Source organism: Ovis canadensis, chromosome 1 (assembly GCF_042477335.2).
Source record: "Ovis canadensis isolate MfBH-ARS-UI-01 breed Bighorn chromosome 1, ARS-UI_OviCan_v2, whole genome shotgun sequence".
In the NCBI taxonomy this organism is placed as follows: domain Eukaryota; kingdom Metazoa; phylum Chordata; class Mammalia; order Artiodactyla; family Bovidae; genus Ovis; species Ovis canadensis.
The window spans coordinates 277,159,529-277,178,236 of NC_091245.1; the positions used below are offsets into that span (position 1 = coordinate 277,159,529).

At 52.4% G+C, this 18,708-nt stretch overlaps 1 protein-coding gene across 2 annotated transcripts in view; it reads right to left on the minus strand.

Moving 5' to 3' along the window:
- Nucleotides 1-18,708, minus strand: part of RFTN1 (raftlin, lipid raft linker 1) — a 232,212-nt gene that overhangs the window by 207,858 nt on the left and 5,646 nt on the right. The window contains exons 1-2 of one of the 2 annotated variants that reach the window (XM_069568679.1): nucleotides 10,018-10,409; nucleotides 7,657-7,809 (exon numbers count right to left, since the gene is read on the minus strand). In XM_069568679.1, coding sequence (XP_069424780.1) covers nucleotides 7,657-7,809; nucleotides 10,018-10,222 — 358 coding nt within the window. In that variant the 5' untranslated portion in view covers nucleotides 10,223-10,409. Of the gene's footprint in view, nucleotides 1-7,656; nucleotides 7,810-10,017; nucleotides 10,410-18,708 lie in introns of those variants that run through there. The other variant, XM_069568689.1, reaches the window with a different exon arrangement.

Sequence of the window (18,708 nt, forward strand, 5' to 3'; positions counted from 1 at the left end):
AATGAAAACTCAGGTCCACACAAGACTCGTCCACAAACATTCATAGCAGCTTATTTGAGAATAGCCCCAAACTGGAAACAGCCCAAGTGTTCAACAGGAAATGATTAAAAACACTGCGGCTCATCCAAACAACGGCATGCCGCGCAGAAGCGCAGCGGCATGAGCTCTCGATACACACAATGGCATGGATGAATCCCCGAAGCACTACGCCGAGCTAAAGTCAGACACAACGGCATACATGCTGTATGATGACGCTGCTATACCATTCTAGAAGGAGCAGGTGAATCTACAGCGACCGGAGGCCAATCAGCGGCGGTCTGGGGCAGGGAATCCTCGGGGCGATGGAAGCGTTCTAGATCCTGGGTGTGGTGGTAATCACAAGGGCGTGTCAGTTACCAAATCTCATCAAGCCATACACCTCACATGGGTGCATTTTACGGTATGTAAGTTAGACCCCAGGAAAGTTCTTTTTTAGGCTGAGACATCACTCCGGAGGTCTGAGAGCTCCCTTCCACGTGCAGTAGAAAGGTCCTGTGTGAAGGGAGTTCAAACACTGGATTCTGGTCCCACTTAGTACTACTACCTGTCAAGGCAATCTCCTCCTCTGAAGAGAGAGAGAAAGCGAGAGGGAGAGAGCCTTCCCTCCGGCTCTCAGGCTCCTTGCGAGCATTATCTGAAAATGCTTTAGTTGCGGTGCACCGGCCCAGGTGTGGTAAGTAGGATCTGAGTTCCTGATCAGAGTTAGAACCTGTGCCCCCTGCATTGGGAGCATGGAGACTTATCCACTGGACCACCAGGGAACAAAGATCCAGCCCATGAAAAATAAATAATAAACAAACTTTTTTAAAAAGGAAATGCTTTGTTGACATATATACACTGTTATGTGTAAGATAGATCGCTAGTGGGAAGGTGCTGTGCAGCACACGGAGCTCAGCTCGGTGCTCTGTGATGGCCTGGGGGGTGGGAGGGGGGTTGGGAGGGAGGCTCAGGAGGGAGGGAGAGAGGTGTGAATACGGCTGATTCACGCTGTACACACGAAACTAACATGACAGTGTAAAGCAACTCTATTTGAATTTTTTTAAAAGTCAATGCTTTAAAGCAGAATCAGAGCACTGATTGTGCAGCCCCCGTGCCAGCCATCCAGGTGCCCAGCTAAGCCACCTCCACCTCTACCAACACCCCCTCACTGGCCAGTCACTGGGCCCAACCGCGGACTTCTCTCAACCCACCCACCCTCTAGTCCCGACAGCCACCTTCACTCCCCGCTCATGACTGCAACAGCTTCAGGATGTTCTCCTTTCCCCCAGTTTTACCCCTTCCATCCCTTCTCTTTCTAAACCCAGAGCCAGCTTTCCAGAACACAAATCTGATTATGTCACCTACCCTAGCCCCATCTCAAGAGCCTTTAGAGCTCTTGAGAGAGACTAGGCTCCTTGGTCCAGGACTTAAGACCTTCAGTCATTTGGCCCTCAAAGGACACATGCCAATCAACTTGAACCGCCCACAGCTTCTCGAGTTTGCAGTGTTGCCTGTATGTTCTGGCCCCTCCTACAGGTTGTCCCCTTTGCCTGAAAAGATCACCGGTTCCCAGCCTCATTCCCCACCCTGTTGTTCAGTCACTCAGTTGCGTCCGACTCTTCGTGACCCCACGGACCACAGCACATCCGGCTTCCCTGTTCTTCACCAACTCCTGGAGCATGCTCAAACCCATGTCCATCGAGTCGGTGATGCCATCCAACCATCTCATCCTCTGTCATCCCCTTCTCCTCCCGCCTTCAATCTTTCCCAGCATCAGGGTCTTTTCCAATAAATTCTTCACCTCAGGTGACCAAAGTATTAGAGTTTCAGCTTCAGCATCAGTCCTTGCAGTGATTATTCAGGATTGATTTCCTTTAGGATGGGTTGGTTGGATCTCCTTGCAGGCTCAGGGACCCTCAGAGCTTCTCCAGAACCCAGCATTCTCCACCTGGCTGACTCCAAATCCAGCTGCAGGTCTCAAACCTCCCTTGACATACACATCTTCCAACAAGGGAAACTTCCACCACATCCCCTCCATCACTTGGCTCTTCATCTGTAAGACGCTGAAGCAATGCAGACCAGTAGGCTAGACCAGTGGTATGGACTGAATGGTGTCCCTTTGAAACCCAAATGCTGAAGCTCCAGCTCCCAGGGTGAGAGTACTGAGGGTAAGGAGGTAACTTAGGTGACACGTTTTGGGGCTTCCCAGGTGGCTCAGCAGTGAAGAATCCACCTGTTAATGCAGGGGTCACGGGAGACATGGGTTCAATGCCTGGGTCAGGAAGTTCCCCTGGAGGAAAAAAAAAAAGGCAACCCACTAGAGTATTCTTGCCTGGAAAACTCCATGGACAGCGGAGCCTGCTGAGCTACACTCCTTGAGGTTGCAAAGAATCAGACACGACCGAGCAGGCTGCGACACAAGTAAGGAAACGAGGTCATAAGGGTGGGACTCTACTCCCATAAGACCAACGTCCTCGGAAGAAGAGCCAGGAAGGGGGCGTGCTGTCTCACTCAGGGGTGAAGACACAGCAGGAAGGTGGCCGTCCACGGGCCAGGAAGAGAGCTCCCACCAGAACCCGGCCCTGCAGGCCCCTCAGTCATGAACCTTCAGCCTCCAGATCCTCGATTAAAAATAAATATCATCTGGAGCACTTTGCCTCAGCTCCGGACACAACAGCGGGGTCCAGTCCACCGTCGGTAAATATGTGTGACGTCGATGAACCGTCATCCTACGGCCCCTAGTGAAGCCGGGAGCAAGCGTGCATAACACAAACGGGACGTTAACCGGATTAGGGGTGCAGAGTCAGAGCTGGAACCGACTCTCCCTCCCTCGAAAACCAACCGGGAGAGCCCCGCCCCACAGGACCGTCCGCTCTGGCGGGTGAGTCCTCTGCCTGCGATGCCCAGCACGGCAGCCACAAGCCACATGCGTCTGCTGAGCGCGTGACGTGTGCCCGGGGTGGCAGAGCGACGGATTTCTACTTTGATTCACGTTTTTTCGTGTATTTCGTTCATTTGTATGCATATATTTATTTCATTCATTTACTGTCGTTCAGTGTTAATTGTTATACTAAACTGCCTCGTGGCTGGTGGCTCCTGTCCTGGACAGTGCAGGGCCAGTCAGGCAAGGGTCATGCCCGAGGCATTACTGTCGCCCTACGGGTCGCAGACTGTGCCAGCTGCTCCTGTTACAAACACCACGGATTTTCCCAGGTAGCTTTCGAGTGGTGTCAGTGGCCTGGCACCGAGAAGCTGGCAAGCCGCGCGCATAAAAAGGCTAACGAGGCACCATTCTGCAGGAATTGTGATGCTTTATGGGCCTCCACCTGCGAGGAAACCCGTCGCAGGGCAGGTTCACCCCTCGGTGACCAGAGTTAATTGAAACTTGAAGGCCCAATCAAATTACCCAGAACTGAGGTTTTTGGCAGCTTCCGCGCTTCACGGTGAGTTTCCTGCTGCTTTTCGCCTCCGTCAGCGCAGCAAGTGAGGTTGCAAGTTCCAAAATCATCCACAAAAGCAACGAGCTCTGAGCGAGGGGCAAAAAAAACAGGGCGGACTCTGATCTTGACTTTTTTTTAAAATGGGTGTGGTCCCCTTCCTAAGGCAGCAGGTGGAAGTGGACAGCACCCTATCCCCACCTTGGAGAATGTGAGAGTCGGACAAGCATCTTGTCTATGAAAAGAAAGGACATCGAGTGCTCCTCAAAAATCTCCTGTGGCAACCCCACACGGAAGAGGGGTATCTCAGCCCCTCTACATGGTAACACAAGCTTTACCGCAAGAACGTGCTGACTGCTGTTCACGCCTATTCACCTGGGACCTTGCAGCTTATACGGCACATGAGCTTGGATGCCCAAGAGACCCAGATTCAGCTTCTGCCCTAATCAGTTCCCAGAACCGCATCTTTAGAAAACTTACTTAACCTCTCTGAATGACCATTTCCTCTTCTGCAAAAAAAAGAAAAAAACAAGTGTACCCACACACCTCCCTAGGTTACAGCGGTGATAAAACCACCAAAGCAGCCCACAAAGACAAGTGTTCCCAGCAACTTAATTCGTAAAAGCCCCAAACTAAGAATGACCCAAATGTCCATCAACAGGTGAAGAGAAAGATACACCGTGGTAAGTCCACACGCTGGAGGAAGAACAGGTGAGCCACCGCCACACCGGACAACATAGATGATCTCAAAATACGGGGAGTGAAAGAACTTCGTTTATAGAAAATTCTAGAAAAATGAAATCAGTGACAGAAAGCATATTGTCAGGGGACAGAGGGCTGGACTCAGGAGGAGGAGGATGCTTGGGGGGCAGTGAAGATGCCCCAACGTCTTGATGAGGTGATGGTTTCCTGGGTCTGGGCATTTTAAGGATATGCAGCATGCTGTGCTGAAGTTACATGTCGGTAAAGTTTGAAAAGGGTTTAAAACATGAGATCAGGGGTGAATGGCCCCATCATAGGAGCTGGTACATAGAAGGCTCCATTACAGAGCAGTAACAGACGACCCCAGGAGACCTTCTGGAAAAGGACCTGGACAGGCTGCTGGGAAACCCCGCAGGCTTCCCGGAGCCCCAGCTGTCCAGAACAACTGTCTGTTCCCGGCCAGAAGGCGTGAACCAGACGGATGAACAGAAAGGTGGGCAAGGCTTAGTCTCTGCCCTGAAGGAAAGACGAGAGTTTAACGTAGGATCGTAAAGACGGTGGGGACGAGCGACAGCCATGCGGAAAAGTGTGATTCTGACAGGACGGCTGTCCAGAAGGAAGGGTTTCAGGGTGGGATGCTGGCAACAGGGGGCGGGGCAGGCCTTGTGCAGGGGGCGGTCTGATGGCACCAGAACATGGAGGCTGGAGGGGGGAGTGCCGGTGGGGACAACGGCAAAGCTAAGGGCCCCAGCACGTGGTCCTCCAGAGACGACGGAGGGGGTCCGCACGGCCTGAGCAGCAGCGGGAGCCCCCTTGTCATCACCCAGGGAACCGGCCAAAGGGCTCAGCGTGGCGGGACTTGAGCTGCACCGCAGGTCCCACTCAGGGGGCAAGGTGCCAATTACTAAGGGTCCCGACACCCACATCTCTCATCTCAGTATTCCTGAGGAAGTAATAAGAAATGCACGCAGAGATTTACGTACAACGCTGCTGATCACAACATTATTTATAATAGCCCAAAGCCCAAAATAACTTAAATGTCCAAAAAGGGGGACCCAAAATAAACTACGGTACCCTGAGTGATTCAAGCTCTTAGGGTCACTGAACCATATTTTAGGAACACATGGGACCACAGGGGGTGCCACACTGTACAACATTAAGCTGCGTAAAAGCAGCACAAAAATATACACTGAGAATTCATTCAACGTGATCACTATGCGCCGGGCACTGTGTTAAGGCTGACGATACAGAAGCAGAGGGGAGACAGAGACAGCCCTGCTCCTTTTAGACGGGATCCCGCTTTCCAATGAAGGAAGGCAGAGGACAGACAAGGAAACAGATTCCAACGATTGAAACATAGAGCACGCTGATGGCAGGATTCCCCAGGAGGATAAGCAAGAGGGGAAGGGGGTGGGGAGGCGGGGGAGGCAGACATTTTAAACAGGGGGTCAGGGAGGTTTCACAGAGAAGGGGGTTGAGGGTTTGAGCCCAAGGTGTATCTGGGAGGACTTCCGGGCAGAGGCAACAGGCAGTGCAAAGGCCCTGAGGAGGCCTGGGGTGTTGCTGGGAAACATCGAGGCCAAAGCTGCAGAACACGCAGGACAGACGGCAGGAGGATGAGGCGGAGGGAAGCTGGTGCCCCGGGGTCAGGAGTCAGGGCAGGGGCGAGATCCGAGGGCGGCAGGAGAGGGGAGAAGCAGGGAGACCAGCGAGGGTCGTTCCAGGGTTTTCCTAACTTTTCCAATGGACACATGTCCACTTTATAATCAGACAACAAAACGTGATCCAACCGCAGAGAGCCGTGTAGGTGCCGTGCCTGGAGCACAGGGCGGCCCAGAAACAGGCCAGGAGGTCAGGAAGGTAGTTCAGGCGATGAGCCACGAATGAGTGGCTGCAGGGGCGGGGGGTGGGGAGGCACCTGCTATGTTCCTGGAAGTGATCACCAAGGAAAGCAAAACTCCACTCCCCTTGGTGATGAAAGGAACAGAACCCGCGATGCACAACACTACAAAAAAGAGAAAAAGAACCCCCTCATCTCCGCACCTAACAATCCGTGTTTACCATCTTGCTATGTTTCCTTTTGGTCTTTTCTCCTGTACACACTCTGGCTTTCCCCTAACCCCTCTACCAGGCTCAGCACGTCGAAAGCACTCAAGTCCTCACTGAGCAAATACTGGCTGATGCAATGCTCCGAATGCTTTTGGGTTCAGCTTTGTTCACATTGCGTCAGCGACATCACAAGCATTTTCGGAAGACGCTTTAAGAGGCTTGGAAACTGTGGGTGAGGAGGGGAAGGCACGGTTCTCAATGAGTGGGGTGTCGGGTCTGGCCGCTGAGGACAAAGGGGGTTGTTCATCAGGGGAACAGCCAGGGGTCGGCTTTGGGGGGCTGTGAGGGGTGCCCAGGCTGCCCCCGCAGAGACGCAGAGACGCCCAGCCGCCCACCCCGCCCGGGGCTCAGGGAGCGGCGTCAGCCCCGCGTGGAGGTGGTCAGGCAGTGGCGGGGAGGAGGGGAGTGGGCAGGGAGGCCAGCTGCCCACCTGGAGCCGCACGCATGTCCCCTGCTGCCCCCCACGGCTGCCCTGCCAGCGCCCGCTGCACAGATGCCGGTCCACAGCAGAGCCAGGAATTGAACCCACCCCTCGGAGGGCTCTAGCCACAAATTCTCCTCTCTTATCAGAAGCTTAACACGTTCACAGGGAGGAGAAAGTCAGTCTTCAGAAGTCCATGTCAGCAAGTGCCCGGTTTGGGTTCCCCACTTCAAGGGACCCCCCCCACACAAGGAAGAACGCCCTAGTCCCTCTTCCAAAAGCCTGGTTTACGTTCTTCCACCTTGCAGGCACAGCTTGGAGTTCCTCCGTGGGGACGAGAGACACCAGGATGGGCCATGTGACTTCCCCGCAGCACTGCCCGTGTCCCCGCAGCCAGCCGGTGCTCGGCAAATGCTCCGGATGAAAACGCTGAGCCTCACTCATCAGCCGCCCCAGGGCCTCTGGGACAGAGCCTCTGGGATGCGGGGGTGAGGCAGGGCCAAGCACGATGGACAAGGTCGGGGGGAGGTGGGAGGACAGACAGACGGTCACGAGGAGACACGGCCGCGGCCTCCTTCACCCAGCCTGCCGTGAAACACTCTGCCAGCGGGCAGGCCCATGGGCCGCATTCAACCCTGCCCCGGGTGCCAGTTGGCCCACACCTGGTTTTAATTCGCTACCATTTAAACCAGTTGCTAGTTTGCAGAAAGTGAGAGCTCTCACCTAGACACCTGTCTCCCTGAGAGCAGTCCTTTTTTGACAAACCCCCGTCAGTCGCCCCCCGCCCCCGCCCTGGCCCCCAGCCCCCCACCCCCAGCCTGTCCCCCAGGCCCCTTGCCCACCCCCAGCCTGTCCCCAGCCCCCCAGCCCTCCAGCCTGCCCTCCCGCTCATCCCCCCCAGGCTCCCCAGCCTGTTCCCAGGCCCCCCCAGGCCCCCCAGCCCACACTGGGCAGAGCGCCCGGGCTCACCGGCACTCAGCGTGGTGAACTCCAGGAAGCGGTACTCATAGGACACATCTATCTTGGTCTCCACCTGGGGCCTCTTCAACGTCGAGTAGATATTTCCAGGCCGTCGGTCGTCACGTTTCTCCAACTTGTTCAACCTGCACCCCATGTCAGCAGCTGCCGGCAGAAAGGGAGAAAGAGAATGATCTCTGTTCTGAGACGCTGTCCTGCGCCATCGTGTGCAAGACCATCACGTCCCGGAAGCAGACATAAAGGACCCCGGGCTGGCTGAAATCCAGAGCAGGATCTAACCCAGGACCTGCACCCCGGAGGCTCCCTGCTCAGGCTGCCTTCTCTTGCTGCTAAGACACCCTTGCCAGCCAACCTGGGGTTCTGAACTGATGCCCCAAACATGCCTGTTTTATATCATTTCTCTCCCCGATCTGAGGAAAACAGCACCTCAGAGTGCCTCAGCCCCACTATAATCTGCACACATAATCTTAGAAAAGGAGGTCTAAAAAGCAATGTCCTGCATGACGGCGTCGCCCATCCGAGAAAAAAGACAAGGCAGCCTGTCTCTCCGCAGCGGTCTCTAAAAGGGGATCCTAAGTTGTTGTTGCAGTTTCCAAAGTCCTTTCCACCCTCAACAGAAACTATTTAGACAGATTTCACATTCAGAAAACGTCTCTCAAAGTAGACAGCGGTGTTTCTACAGGCCTTGTTTAAAAGTCATTTATTCTCTCTGAGACCAAACCACAAGAACCCAGGGGTTCTTCCAGACTCTGAGAGTCATTTCAGACCAAAGTGAAGACTGGGAGAACATGAGCAGCGGGGCAGGAGAAACTGGAAGCAGAAATCCACGTGTGTCGGAGCGAAGAGCTGGGGCCACGGTTTGGAAGGAACAGGAAGAAGTGTCGAAACAGAGCGCACTCGAGGGTGGCCCGGGCATCCGGTCTTCCAGGGGCTGAGAAACAGGGCCCGGTCTCTGTTGCTTTAGGCAGAATGGAGTTCGCGAAACGGCTCTGCGTCCACTCCCCAGACGTCAGCGGGGGCTTCAGTTACCCGTCGTGACCAAGCCTGGCTAATCCATCCCTCCTCCCTGGAGCACCACGGCTGTCCTCAGGGCGTATTTCACAAAAACATGAGCTGGGCAAGACTCTCACGAACAGAAACGCGGCGGCCACTTCCTCTCAGAGATAAGAGTCTCCTCGGGCTCAGGCCATACGCGAGGTACCCCGCTTCCTACGGCAACTTGGCCAGCTCCGGAAAAACAAGACGAACCTCATAAAAGCAACTTAGCTGGGGAGGGACGGTGGGGCTGACGGAGCAACCAGCAGGCACTACGTGTCAGTAATTAAAAAAAGTCTGGGAGGATGGATGAGAACAGGAAGGCTTACTTATGCCTTAATAAGGGAACATTAGTGTCCAAAGGGCCAGAGCAGACATGATTTATGTGCCATCTGCATGAACTGATTACTTGTAAAATACTCGGCAGTTCTGCTGATATAATAGCTGATATGCACTGAGGCTGCATATTTAACTGCTGGAAAGCAAGCCTACAGGCATCCGCTGGGCCAACGCAGAAGTGGACAGGGAGGCCCCTAAGTGCTGGGGAACAGGTAAGCTGGGGAGATAAGCGCTATCACCACCAGAACAGAACTGGAAATACCCGAAGGCTTACCAGTCACTCACTCACCTTCCTCCCTACAAAGGCCTGAATGAGTGTTTGGGGGCCTCCAAGAAAGTAAGAAAAAAAAGGGGAGGGGGCTTCCCAAGTGGTGCTAGTGGTAATAACTTGCTGCCAGTGGAAAAGACGTAGGAGACGTGGGTTCGATCCCTGGGTCGGGAAGAATCCATGGAGGACGCAGCAGCCCACGCCAGTTTTCTTGCCTGGAGGATCCCATGGACGGAGGAGTCTGGTGAGCAAAGGTTCACAGCATTGCAAAGAGTCAGACACGACTGAAGTGACTTAACACGCGGGCAAGAGGCAAAGAAACGGTTCCTCAAAAGTCTCCCCACTCTTGCCATCCTACTAGGTAAATTCTAGCGCTGGAAACTCCTTCCTTTGAGAACACTCAGCCTCAGCAGCCTCTGAAACCACCATCGCCTTCTCCCTGGGAAGGACACCACACCAAGCTCCTGGTAGACCCTAACACTTCAGTATGATTTAATTTCTTTTCTCCAGGACAGGTTCCTGACAGCAGGGAAAAAAGGAGGAGGGGGTTACTGGGATGAGTCAAGATAGACAAATCTGATACTGGAGGGAGGGGGTGCCAGAAACTATTAGAAAAAGTCCCATTTCACAAGCTGTGAATTTTCGGCTTTAATCACACCATCCAAACTTGAGCCCCCAAGTCCACCCCAAAGGGACCGTGCTTGACTCACAGGACGCGATGAGGCTCTGGGCAAACGCATCGTCCATATGATGAGACACTGGACCAGCCAGGAGCAGCACCGTAGCTTCAGTGAATCCTCGAGGTCTGCAATTCCAGGCATTCACGTCTCCGGGGGTACTGGCAGGGCCGGTTAAGCGACCGCTTCTAAAGCACTGTTCTCCCTGGGAAGGGAGACCCTGCCAAGCCACCGCCATCAAAAGTGCGGTCAGGCTAGGGTCCTCCCTGGCCGGCTCCCGGCATTGCTGCTTTCCTCCCAGCTCCTTCCCGTGTCCTCCCACTCACCCGACCCCTGTCAAAATAGGAAAGGCTTGGACAGCACCCCACAAATGGCTATTACAGCCCCTACTGTGCTCCAGCAAGTCATGAAAACTGGCTTACGGAAAGGCGGAGAATGAAGGCGTGGCAGTGCCTCCCGTCATCACCCACGTTTGGCAGATTTCACTATTTCCCATGCGTGGTTCCCTCGCGCTGGAACCCCACAGGGAGCTGGGCCAAGGCTGGCTCTGGGCCTCGCAGGGCAGTGAGGCTGGAGGAAGAGGGAGGAGAAGGACAGACCCCGGCCGGATTCAGGCAGATGGGGTCCGCAGGGCTGCATGTGAGGGTCTCAGCCTGAGCATGTCTCCCTCGGGGCTCAAGGTCTCCAGCAGGACAGAAAGTAAACAGGGTGACTGTTTTCACATCTGGCCCTTCCGACATTCCTGCATCAAGAGATGGGGCTTCCGTCACCTCCCCTGAATCTGGGCTCGCAACTGCTGGCCACTGCTGCCATCATTCAGGTGCTCAGTCGGGTCCGACTCTTTGTGATCCCACAGACTGCAGCACGCCAGGCTTCCCTATCCTTCTCTACCTCCCGGAGCTTGCTCAGATTCATGTCCATTCAGTCTGTGATGCCATCCAACCATCTCATCCTCTGTCGTCCGCTTCTCCTCCTGCCTGCGATCTTTCCCAGCATCAGGGTCTTTTCCAATCAGTTGGTTCTTCACATCCGGTGGCCAAAGTACTGAAGCTTCAGCATCAGTCCTTCCAATGAATATTCAGGGTCGATCTCCTTTAGGATGGACTGGTTTGCTCTCCTTGCAGTCGGCTTGCCATTTTTTGTTGCTGTTCAGTCGACAAGTCGTGTCCGACTCTTTGGGACCCCATGGGCTGCAGCACGCCAGGATTCCCTGTCCCTCATCATCTCCTGGAGTTTGCCCAAGTTCATGTCCATTGAGTCGGTGATGCCATCCAGCCATCTCATCCTGTCGTGCCCTTCTCCTCCTGCCCTCACTCTTTCCCAGCATCAGAGTCTTTTCCAGTGAGTCAGCTCTTCACATCAGGTGGCCAAAGTATTGGAGCTTCAGTCCTTCCAATGGACAATCAGAGCTGATTTCCTTTAGGGTGGACTGGTTGGATCTCCTTGCAGTCTGCTTGCCAGAGAAAGTGTCAGATGATGCAGTACCAGCTTCTGGACCCGAACCGTAAGAAACTGGGAGCATCCACTGCCCAACTCTTGGGAAACTTGCTCTTGGAACCCGGTCACCATGCCAGGAGGAAGCTCAAGCAGCCCCGAAGAGAGGCCCACGTCGGGAGGAACCAACAGCCAGCAGCACCGACTTGCGTCCCAGGGAGCCACCCTGGAAGGCAAGCCTCTGCCTCAGTCAAGCTGCTGAAACCACGCAGAGCAGAAATGCGCTGTTTCCCCAAGACCTGTCGATCAGCAGATTCCTGAGCAAGATATGCCACTGTGGCTGTCTCAGGCCTCTCAGTTTGGGTATGATGCGTCAGGCCAGAGGTAACCTATACATGAGTCTGGGCCAAACGATCCCGGCCAGCCACCTCCAGGGCTGAGCGCTGGCCTGCAGTCACGAGCCTGCTCTAGTCACTCATGCCGGGAGGACATCTGGAGTCTCTCCAGTCTGGGTCAATGCTAAACACAGTGGCTGCAGACACCCGTGGAGACGTTCTTACGTGGACAGCAGCTTTCATTTCTCTAGGTGAGTGGCCACACCGTCATGGTTATCCAGGTCATCAAGACCTGTTTTGTATAGTCCTTCTGGGTATTCTTGCCACCTCTTCTTAATCTCTTCTGCTTCTGTTAGGTCCATACTATTTCTGTCCTTTATCATGCCCTTCCTTGAATGAGATGTTCCCTTGATGCCTCCACTTTTCTTGAAGAGATCTCTAGTCTTCCCCATCCTATTGTTTTCCTCTATTTCTTTTTCATTGAAAAAGGCCTTCTCATCGCTCCTTGCTATTCTCTGAAACTCTGCGTTCAGTTGGGTGAACCTTTCCCTCTCTCCTTTGCCTTTCCTTTCTCTTCTTTCCCCAGCTATTTGTAAAGCCTCCTCAGACAACCACTTTGCCTTCTTGTGTGATGGTGTGGTCACTCACCTAGAGCCAGACACCCTGGAATATGAAGCAAAGCAGGCCTTAGGAAGCATCACTACGAACAAAGCTAATGTACGTGATGGAATTCCCGCTGAGCTATTTCAAATCCTGAAAGATGATTCTGTTAATATGCTGCACGCAATATGCCAGCAAATTTGGAAAACTCAGCAGTGGCCAGAGCACCATGAAAGGTCAGTTTTCATTCCAATCCCAAAGAAGGGCAATGCCAAAGAACGTTCCACCTACTGTAGAAACTGCGCTCATCTCACATGCCGTACTGTTGCTTGATCACTTCAGTCGTGTCCGACTCTGTGCGACCCCATGGGCTGTAGCCCGCCAGGCTCCTCTGTCCATGGGGATTCTCCAGGCAAGACTACTGGTGTGGGTTGTCATGCCCTCCTCCAAGGAATCCTCCCAACCCAGGGATCAAGCCCAGGTCTCTCGCATCGTAGGTGGATTCTTCACCGTCTGAAGCCACCGGGGAAGCCCTGGCACTCTAGAAAGGCAATACTCAGAATCCTTCAAGAGAGGCTTCAGCAGCACACGGAGCGAGAATCTGCAGATGTGCAAGCTGGGCTTCGAAGAGACACAGGAGCCAGAGATCAAACTGACAATATTCCCTGGCTCATAGAAAATGCAAGAGAATTCCAGAAAAGCATCTACTGCTTCACTGACCACACTAAGGCCTTTGACTATGTGGATCACAATCAACTATGGAAAATTACTAAAGAGGTGGGAACACCAGACCACCTTACCTGTATGTGGGTCAAGAAGCAGAAGTTAGAACTAGACATGGAACAGTGGACTGGTTCACAACTGGGAAAGGAGTATCTCAAAGCTATATATTGTCACCCTGCTTATTTAACTTCTGTGGAGAGTACATCATGTGAAATGCCAGGCTGGATGAATCACAAGCTGGAATCAAGATTGCCGGGAAAAATATCAAGAACCTCAGATATGCATACAATACCATTCTAATGGCATGAAGAAAACCCATCCAAGAGGTCTTCAAAGGCAGAAGAAAGAAAGCCTTTCCCCACTCCTATGGTGAGACAGCGAGGAAAGAGACAAAATATCCTTTCAGTTCTCTACTAGAAACGGGCTAAATGTCATTAGGAACTGGATGCTGACTGGGGAGGAGACTCAGATAACCACCGGGGGTTCTGAGGCCCAGCTGCAAGCACAGGACGTTAGACACTGCAAATGACCCAGAAGCAAAGACCCTCCAACTGGTGACATTCTGGAAAAGCAAGTTCCTCTGAATCAGGCCCAGAAGGAAGTGTGTCTTTGGTGTATATGGGGACCAGCTTCATGCAGGAATTATCAGCTCCATGAGGGAGAGAATTTATGTTCCAAGTTCACCCATTCTTTCACTCAATGCAAACTTATTATAAGCTGCTTTGAGTCCTGCCCTGAATTAGGAAACATAAAAACAGAAAGATCAGGTCATACCCTCGAGGAGACCACAGGTAAAGGAGGAGACAGAAAAGGGATACATGTGGTACAGGGAGGCTGGTGGTTCTAGATGTCTGGGTGGGGTGCAGGGCATTCAGAGGAAATCCACTGTGAAATCAAACAGAGGGCACATCCCCAGAGACCTGGTTCCAGAAAAACCAGATCAGCAACAGGACACGATATCCTGTATCATTTTACTCATTTGTTAAGATTTTTTATGTGAACCATTTCCAAAGCCCTCATCGAATTTGCTACAACACTGATTCCATTTTTATGCCCTGGCTTCCTGGTCACAAGGCGTGTAGGATCCCAGCTTCCCAACGAGGGACTGAATTTGCCTTCCAGCACCGCCCTCACTGGCAGGCGGAGTCTCAACCACTGGACCGCCACAGAAGTTCCACCGTGTCGTTTCAAATGTTTGAAATGTTTATTTTTAAAGTATTTCTAATTTGTTTTTAAAATATTTCCCCAGATGCCCATGAAAGTCGCTCAGTCGTGTCCGACTTTTGGGAGACCCCAAGGACTATACAGTCCATGGAATTCTCCAGGCCAGAATACAGGAGTGGGTAGCCTTTCCCTTCTCCAGGGGATCTTTCCAACCCAGGAAGTGAACCGGGGGCTCCTGCATTGCAGGCGGATTCTTTACCAACTGAGCTATCAGGGAAGCCCAGATGCCCATACAACACTGGAAAACCACTTTGAAAAGGATCACCTTCTGAAAAGATTACTTTTCATTTGGGATTTGAAAAAAACAACTCAGTTTAAAGTTCATTTTTACTACCAACTAGCAGGCATGTATTTAAATAATGGGGGCAATAAATGTAGTTATATTTTCAAATACAAATTAGTTTCATTAAGAGTGAGCTCTCATTTACCACACTTGCTGCTAATCTGAGGCAGACTGTAAAGCTAATTTTAACAACTGCCAACAGCTCATGACAAGCAACCAGAGATGGTGCAATTACAGGCAATGATGCCGGATCAGCTGGCAAACTCATTCTTTATTTCTTCACTCAAATCCTATATTTGAAGACTCGAGCGTGTTTATTACATCATTCAGGCACCCAAAGCAAGAACTGATGATCCAAATTAAGACGTTTTTACATGATGAGAACATTTCTCTTCACTCAGAAATGTACGAAAATTTGAAAACCCAACCAGCTATTTGGATGGTGTCAAATCTTGATATCCTACAAACTGTCTACGAGAGAAACCCAAGTGTAACTGAAAGGGACCCACGGACAGTGTGCCAGATTTGACGCCAAGGAAAAGAACAATCTGTATGAGAGGGACTGGGTCACGGTGTTTCCAAGAGCCTGTGTGCCTCTGCACATGAAATCCACGCGTTCCTTTTTCCTAACTGGCAGGACAGGGACCACAACGCTCACAGAACGTTCCTCTGGGTCACGAGGTGATGGGAGACATTCACTTCACAGTTTTTCATAGTTTCCAAGTTCTCCATGTTGGACGGGCATTCCTTTCCTAGTTGGAGACATCCAGGTGTATCACAGCCAGCCTCCCAGATGGGCCTCAGTAATCCTCCTGCTCACCAGGGAGCTCCCCCTGCACTCAACGGGGCTGGCCGCTGCGGCCAGCAGGATGCGGCAGAAGGGCGGGCGTGCCTGGGGGAAGCCCGCTGCCAATTCCGTGTGCTTGCACTCAGCCGCTGAGTCACGTCGGACTCTGCGACCCCACGGACTGTGGCCCGCCAGGCTCCTCGACCCCACAGACTGTGGCCCGCCAGGCTCCTCTGTCCATGGGATTTCCCAGGCAAGAGTCCTGGAGTGGGGTGCCATTTCCTCCTCCAGGGGATCTTCCCAACCCAGGGATCGAACCCACGTCTCCTGCATTGGCAGGTGAGTTTTTTACCACTGAGCCACCTGGGAAGCCCCGCCGTATTGGGAAGGCACTCTCTTAACCGCACGGAGAAGCCCCCGGGCAAACTCACACCCGAGTGACAGCATCGCTCAGCAGCCTTTGGGCCAGCCGGCATCCTGACCACAGCCTCGGGAGAGGGCCCAGGCAGAGCCACCCAGCTCAGCTGCCTCTGGGTTCCTGACTCACAGGAGCCCCGAGAGGCGATAAACGTTCACTGTGTTCCGTTCCCAAGTTTGGGGGTAAAACGCTACACAGCAAAAATATGGGGGAAAAAAGATTTAAAAGAAAGAAAGAGAAGAGGGGTATTTATCAAAAGAAAATGCCCGGCGGAGACAGATCCAGACTACCTTTCTGCTCTCCAACGAGCGTCCATCACAACCACCCTTAGCTGAAAACGGCCCCCTCCCAAGAGGCCGCCACTCAAAGTGGGGTCCTCAGACCAGCAGTGCCGCCACCCATGGGAATGGCCCACCCAGACCTGCCTGTCCGAGTCCACACTTCCACGTGATTCAGGAACATCTAAACCACAGGAAAGCTCCCGAGAGCCTGGACCACAGAGGTGGCTCTCCGTCCCGGCTGCCCGCCGGGTCCCTGACAGCTGTTTGGATGTCCAGACATCCAGGCCTTTCGGATGCGCCAACCATCCCTATTTAAGACTCCCGAACTGACAGGAACTGACATCCAGGGTTAAGAAGCAGCAGCCTCAGAGCAAATCCCATCTCTTCCCGCTCCTGACCTCTCCAACCTCCCAACACCCAGGCCTCTGGGGCCCTGAGTCTGAAGCGCGTAGCCAGGGGCTGGGAACCGCAGTCTATAGGAGGGCGGTCTTGTGGATCTCCCTGGTTTCAGCCCGTTTCTCCTGAACCTCTTAGGATCTCATGTCATCCCTCTCCAGGCTCTCTGCTTTCCTCCCACACAAATGCACCCCAAATTTCTACCCGAACCTCCTTCGTTCTTCTCTCTTCAAACTGCCTTCATTATTAAGCACTGCACATACATGGACAAGGATGAAAAGATGAGGCATCTCTGCACCCACCATCGCGATTTAACAAATGCTTACTTTTATTTGCTCTCAGCTTTTATTTTTGCAGAAACACTTTTGGGGTGCAGTCTTCATGCCGGCCCCTTTGTCCCCTATCTTCTGCCCTGCTCCTCACGCCTGAACACGCTACATATAATACCCAGAACAATACAGGGAAAAGGCTCTGACACCTTTCAGGTCATGGCGTGTATGACCCTCAGTGTTTGTGTATGTTTTTTCACAGCACCCCCAGGCTGCGAGGTTTGATTCATTAAGTAGTCAAGTCCAAACAAATTGATTATTATGTCCAAACAACTTAGCAGTCTTTGGAAAGAACAGAATACATAAACCCAAAGAAAAAAATCTTTCTGTGCATCTTTCAGGTACCATTATTACTTACTACTGGGAAGTGTGCACTGGGCAACTTCTCAGACCTCAGAATCACACTAGACAGCCCCGCCGCCCACCATCTCCTGTTCCGCAATGACCTTAGCAACCACCCCAAACCCAGTTTCGCAAAGACATGACATCATCAAAAGGAAGTGGGGCCCTTTGATGCTGGTACTGTGAACCACCTCCGGCTGGCAGTGAAAGAGACATCCAACAAGCTTGCTGCAATGCCTTGGAAGGTCTCAGCACAGAGTCTGGGGCCCTCCAGTATAGGACTGGACGTGTCGCTCAAGAAAGTTCCCTAACTGCCTCCTCTCCCCTTAGCTGTCAGGCCCCTCTCCACCTGGCCACTTTTCAACTCCAGCTCATAGTCTCACCCACCCATTCCAACATCTCCCCCTAGAACTTTCTTTCCCTGCACTTCCAGAAGGATACGCCCCAAACAGAACTCAACGTCCTGCCCCCAAAGCCAGCTCTTCCTCCTGGGTTTCTTGTGTGGACTTGTCTTTGGACTTGGAGGCTGGCAAGTCTGAAATCTACAGAGCGGACCAGGAAGCCAAAGACAGAGGGGATGGAGTGGCACTGAGCCCCCGAGGCTGAAGCCCCGCGCTCAGAGACCCCGGTGACATATTCATACTATGGAGACAGGTCTGTTTTTACTGATTCAAATGTTAATCACATCTTTAAAAAATACTGCAGGGCAACACCTAGACCGCTATTTGACCAAACACTGGGGACCACTGTGTAGACAACTTGATACATAAAATAACCATCAAACCCTTCTTCTCTGAGCACTTAGTACATGCAAGGTACTATCGCGGTAGCGCAGACGGTAAAGAATCTGCCTGCAGTGCAGAAGACTCGGTTCGATTCCTGGGTCGGGAAGATCCCCTGGAGAAGGGAACGGCAACCCACTCCAGTGTTCTTGCCTGGAGAACCCCAGGGACAGGGGAACCTGGTGGGCTGCTGTCTATGGGGTCGCACAGAGTCAGACACGACTGACGTGACTTAGCAGCAGCAGCAACAGCAGGCATCTAAAACCAACTGTCTGAATGTTAATCGTTATTAGTTGTTATCTAATAATTAGTTGCTATTAGTTGTTATCATGGATATTACTTGTAATCCATGATAAAGATTCCTGTTAACCTGCCATAATTTGGTGCTTATAAAGTGTCCGAAGACACTGGAAAAGACCCCCAAAGACCTCTCCAAATTAAAGAAGTGTTTAAATGGATAGTCTGATTACTGTACTCTGCATTCTCAAAACTTTATAAGACACGATATGATCACGTCCTCTTAACCAGAGTCTGCAATTAACCTAACTTCTTCTCATTCACCTTTACGGATAAGGTCTATTACAAAAATTTCTCCAAATCTGAGGAATTTGGGAGTTACTCCATAAAACCTGAAGGCTTCCTTAGAAGAATTTCCTTGGGGGTGAAATATGAAGTAGGGAGTTTCAATACACACACGCACACAAACACACCTGCACACACACACACACACACAAATGGAAGCTGATAATCTTTTACAAAGAATAAACGCTGCCCATCCACGGGGTCCACC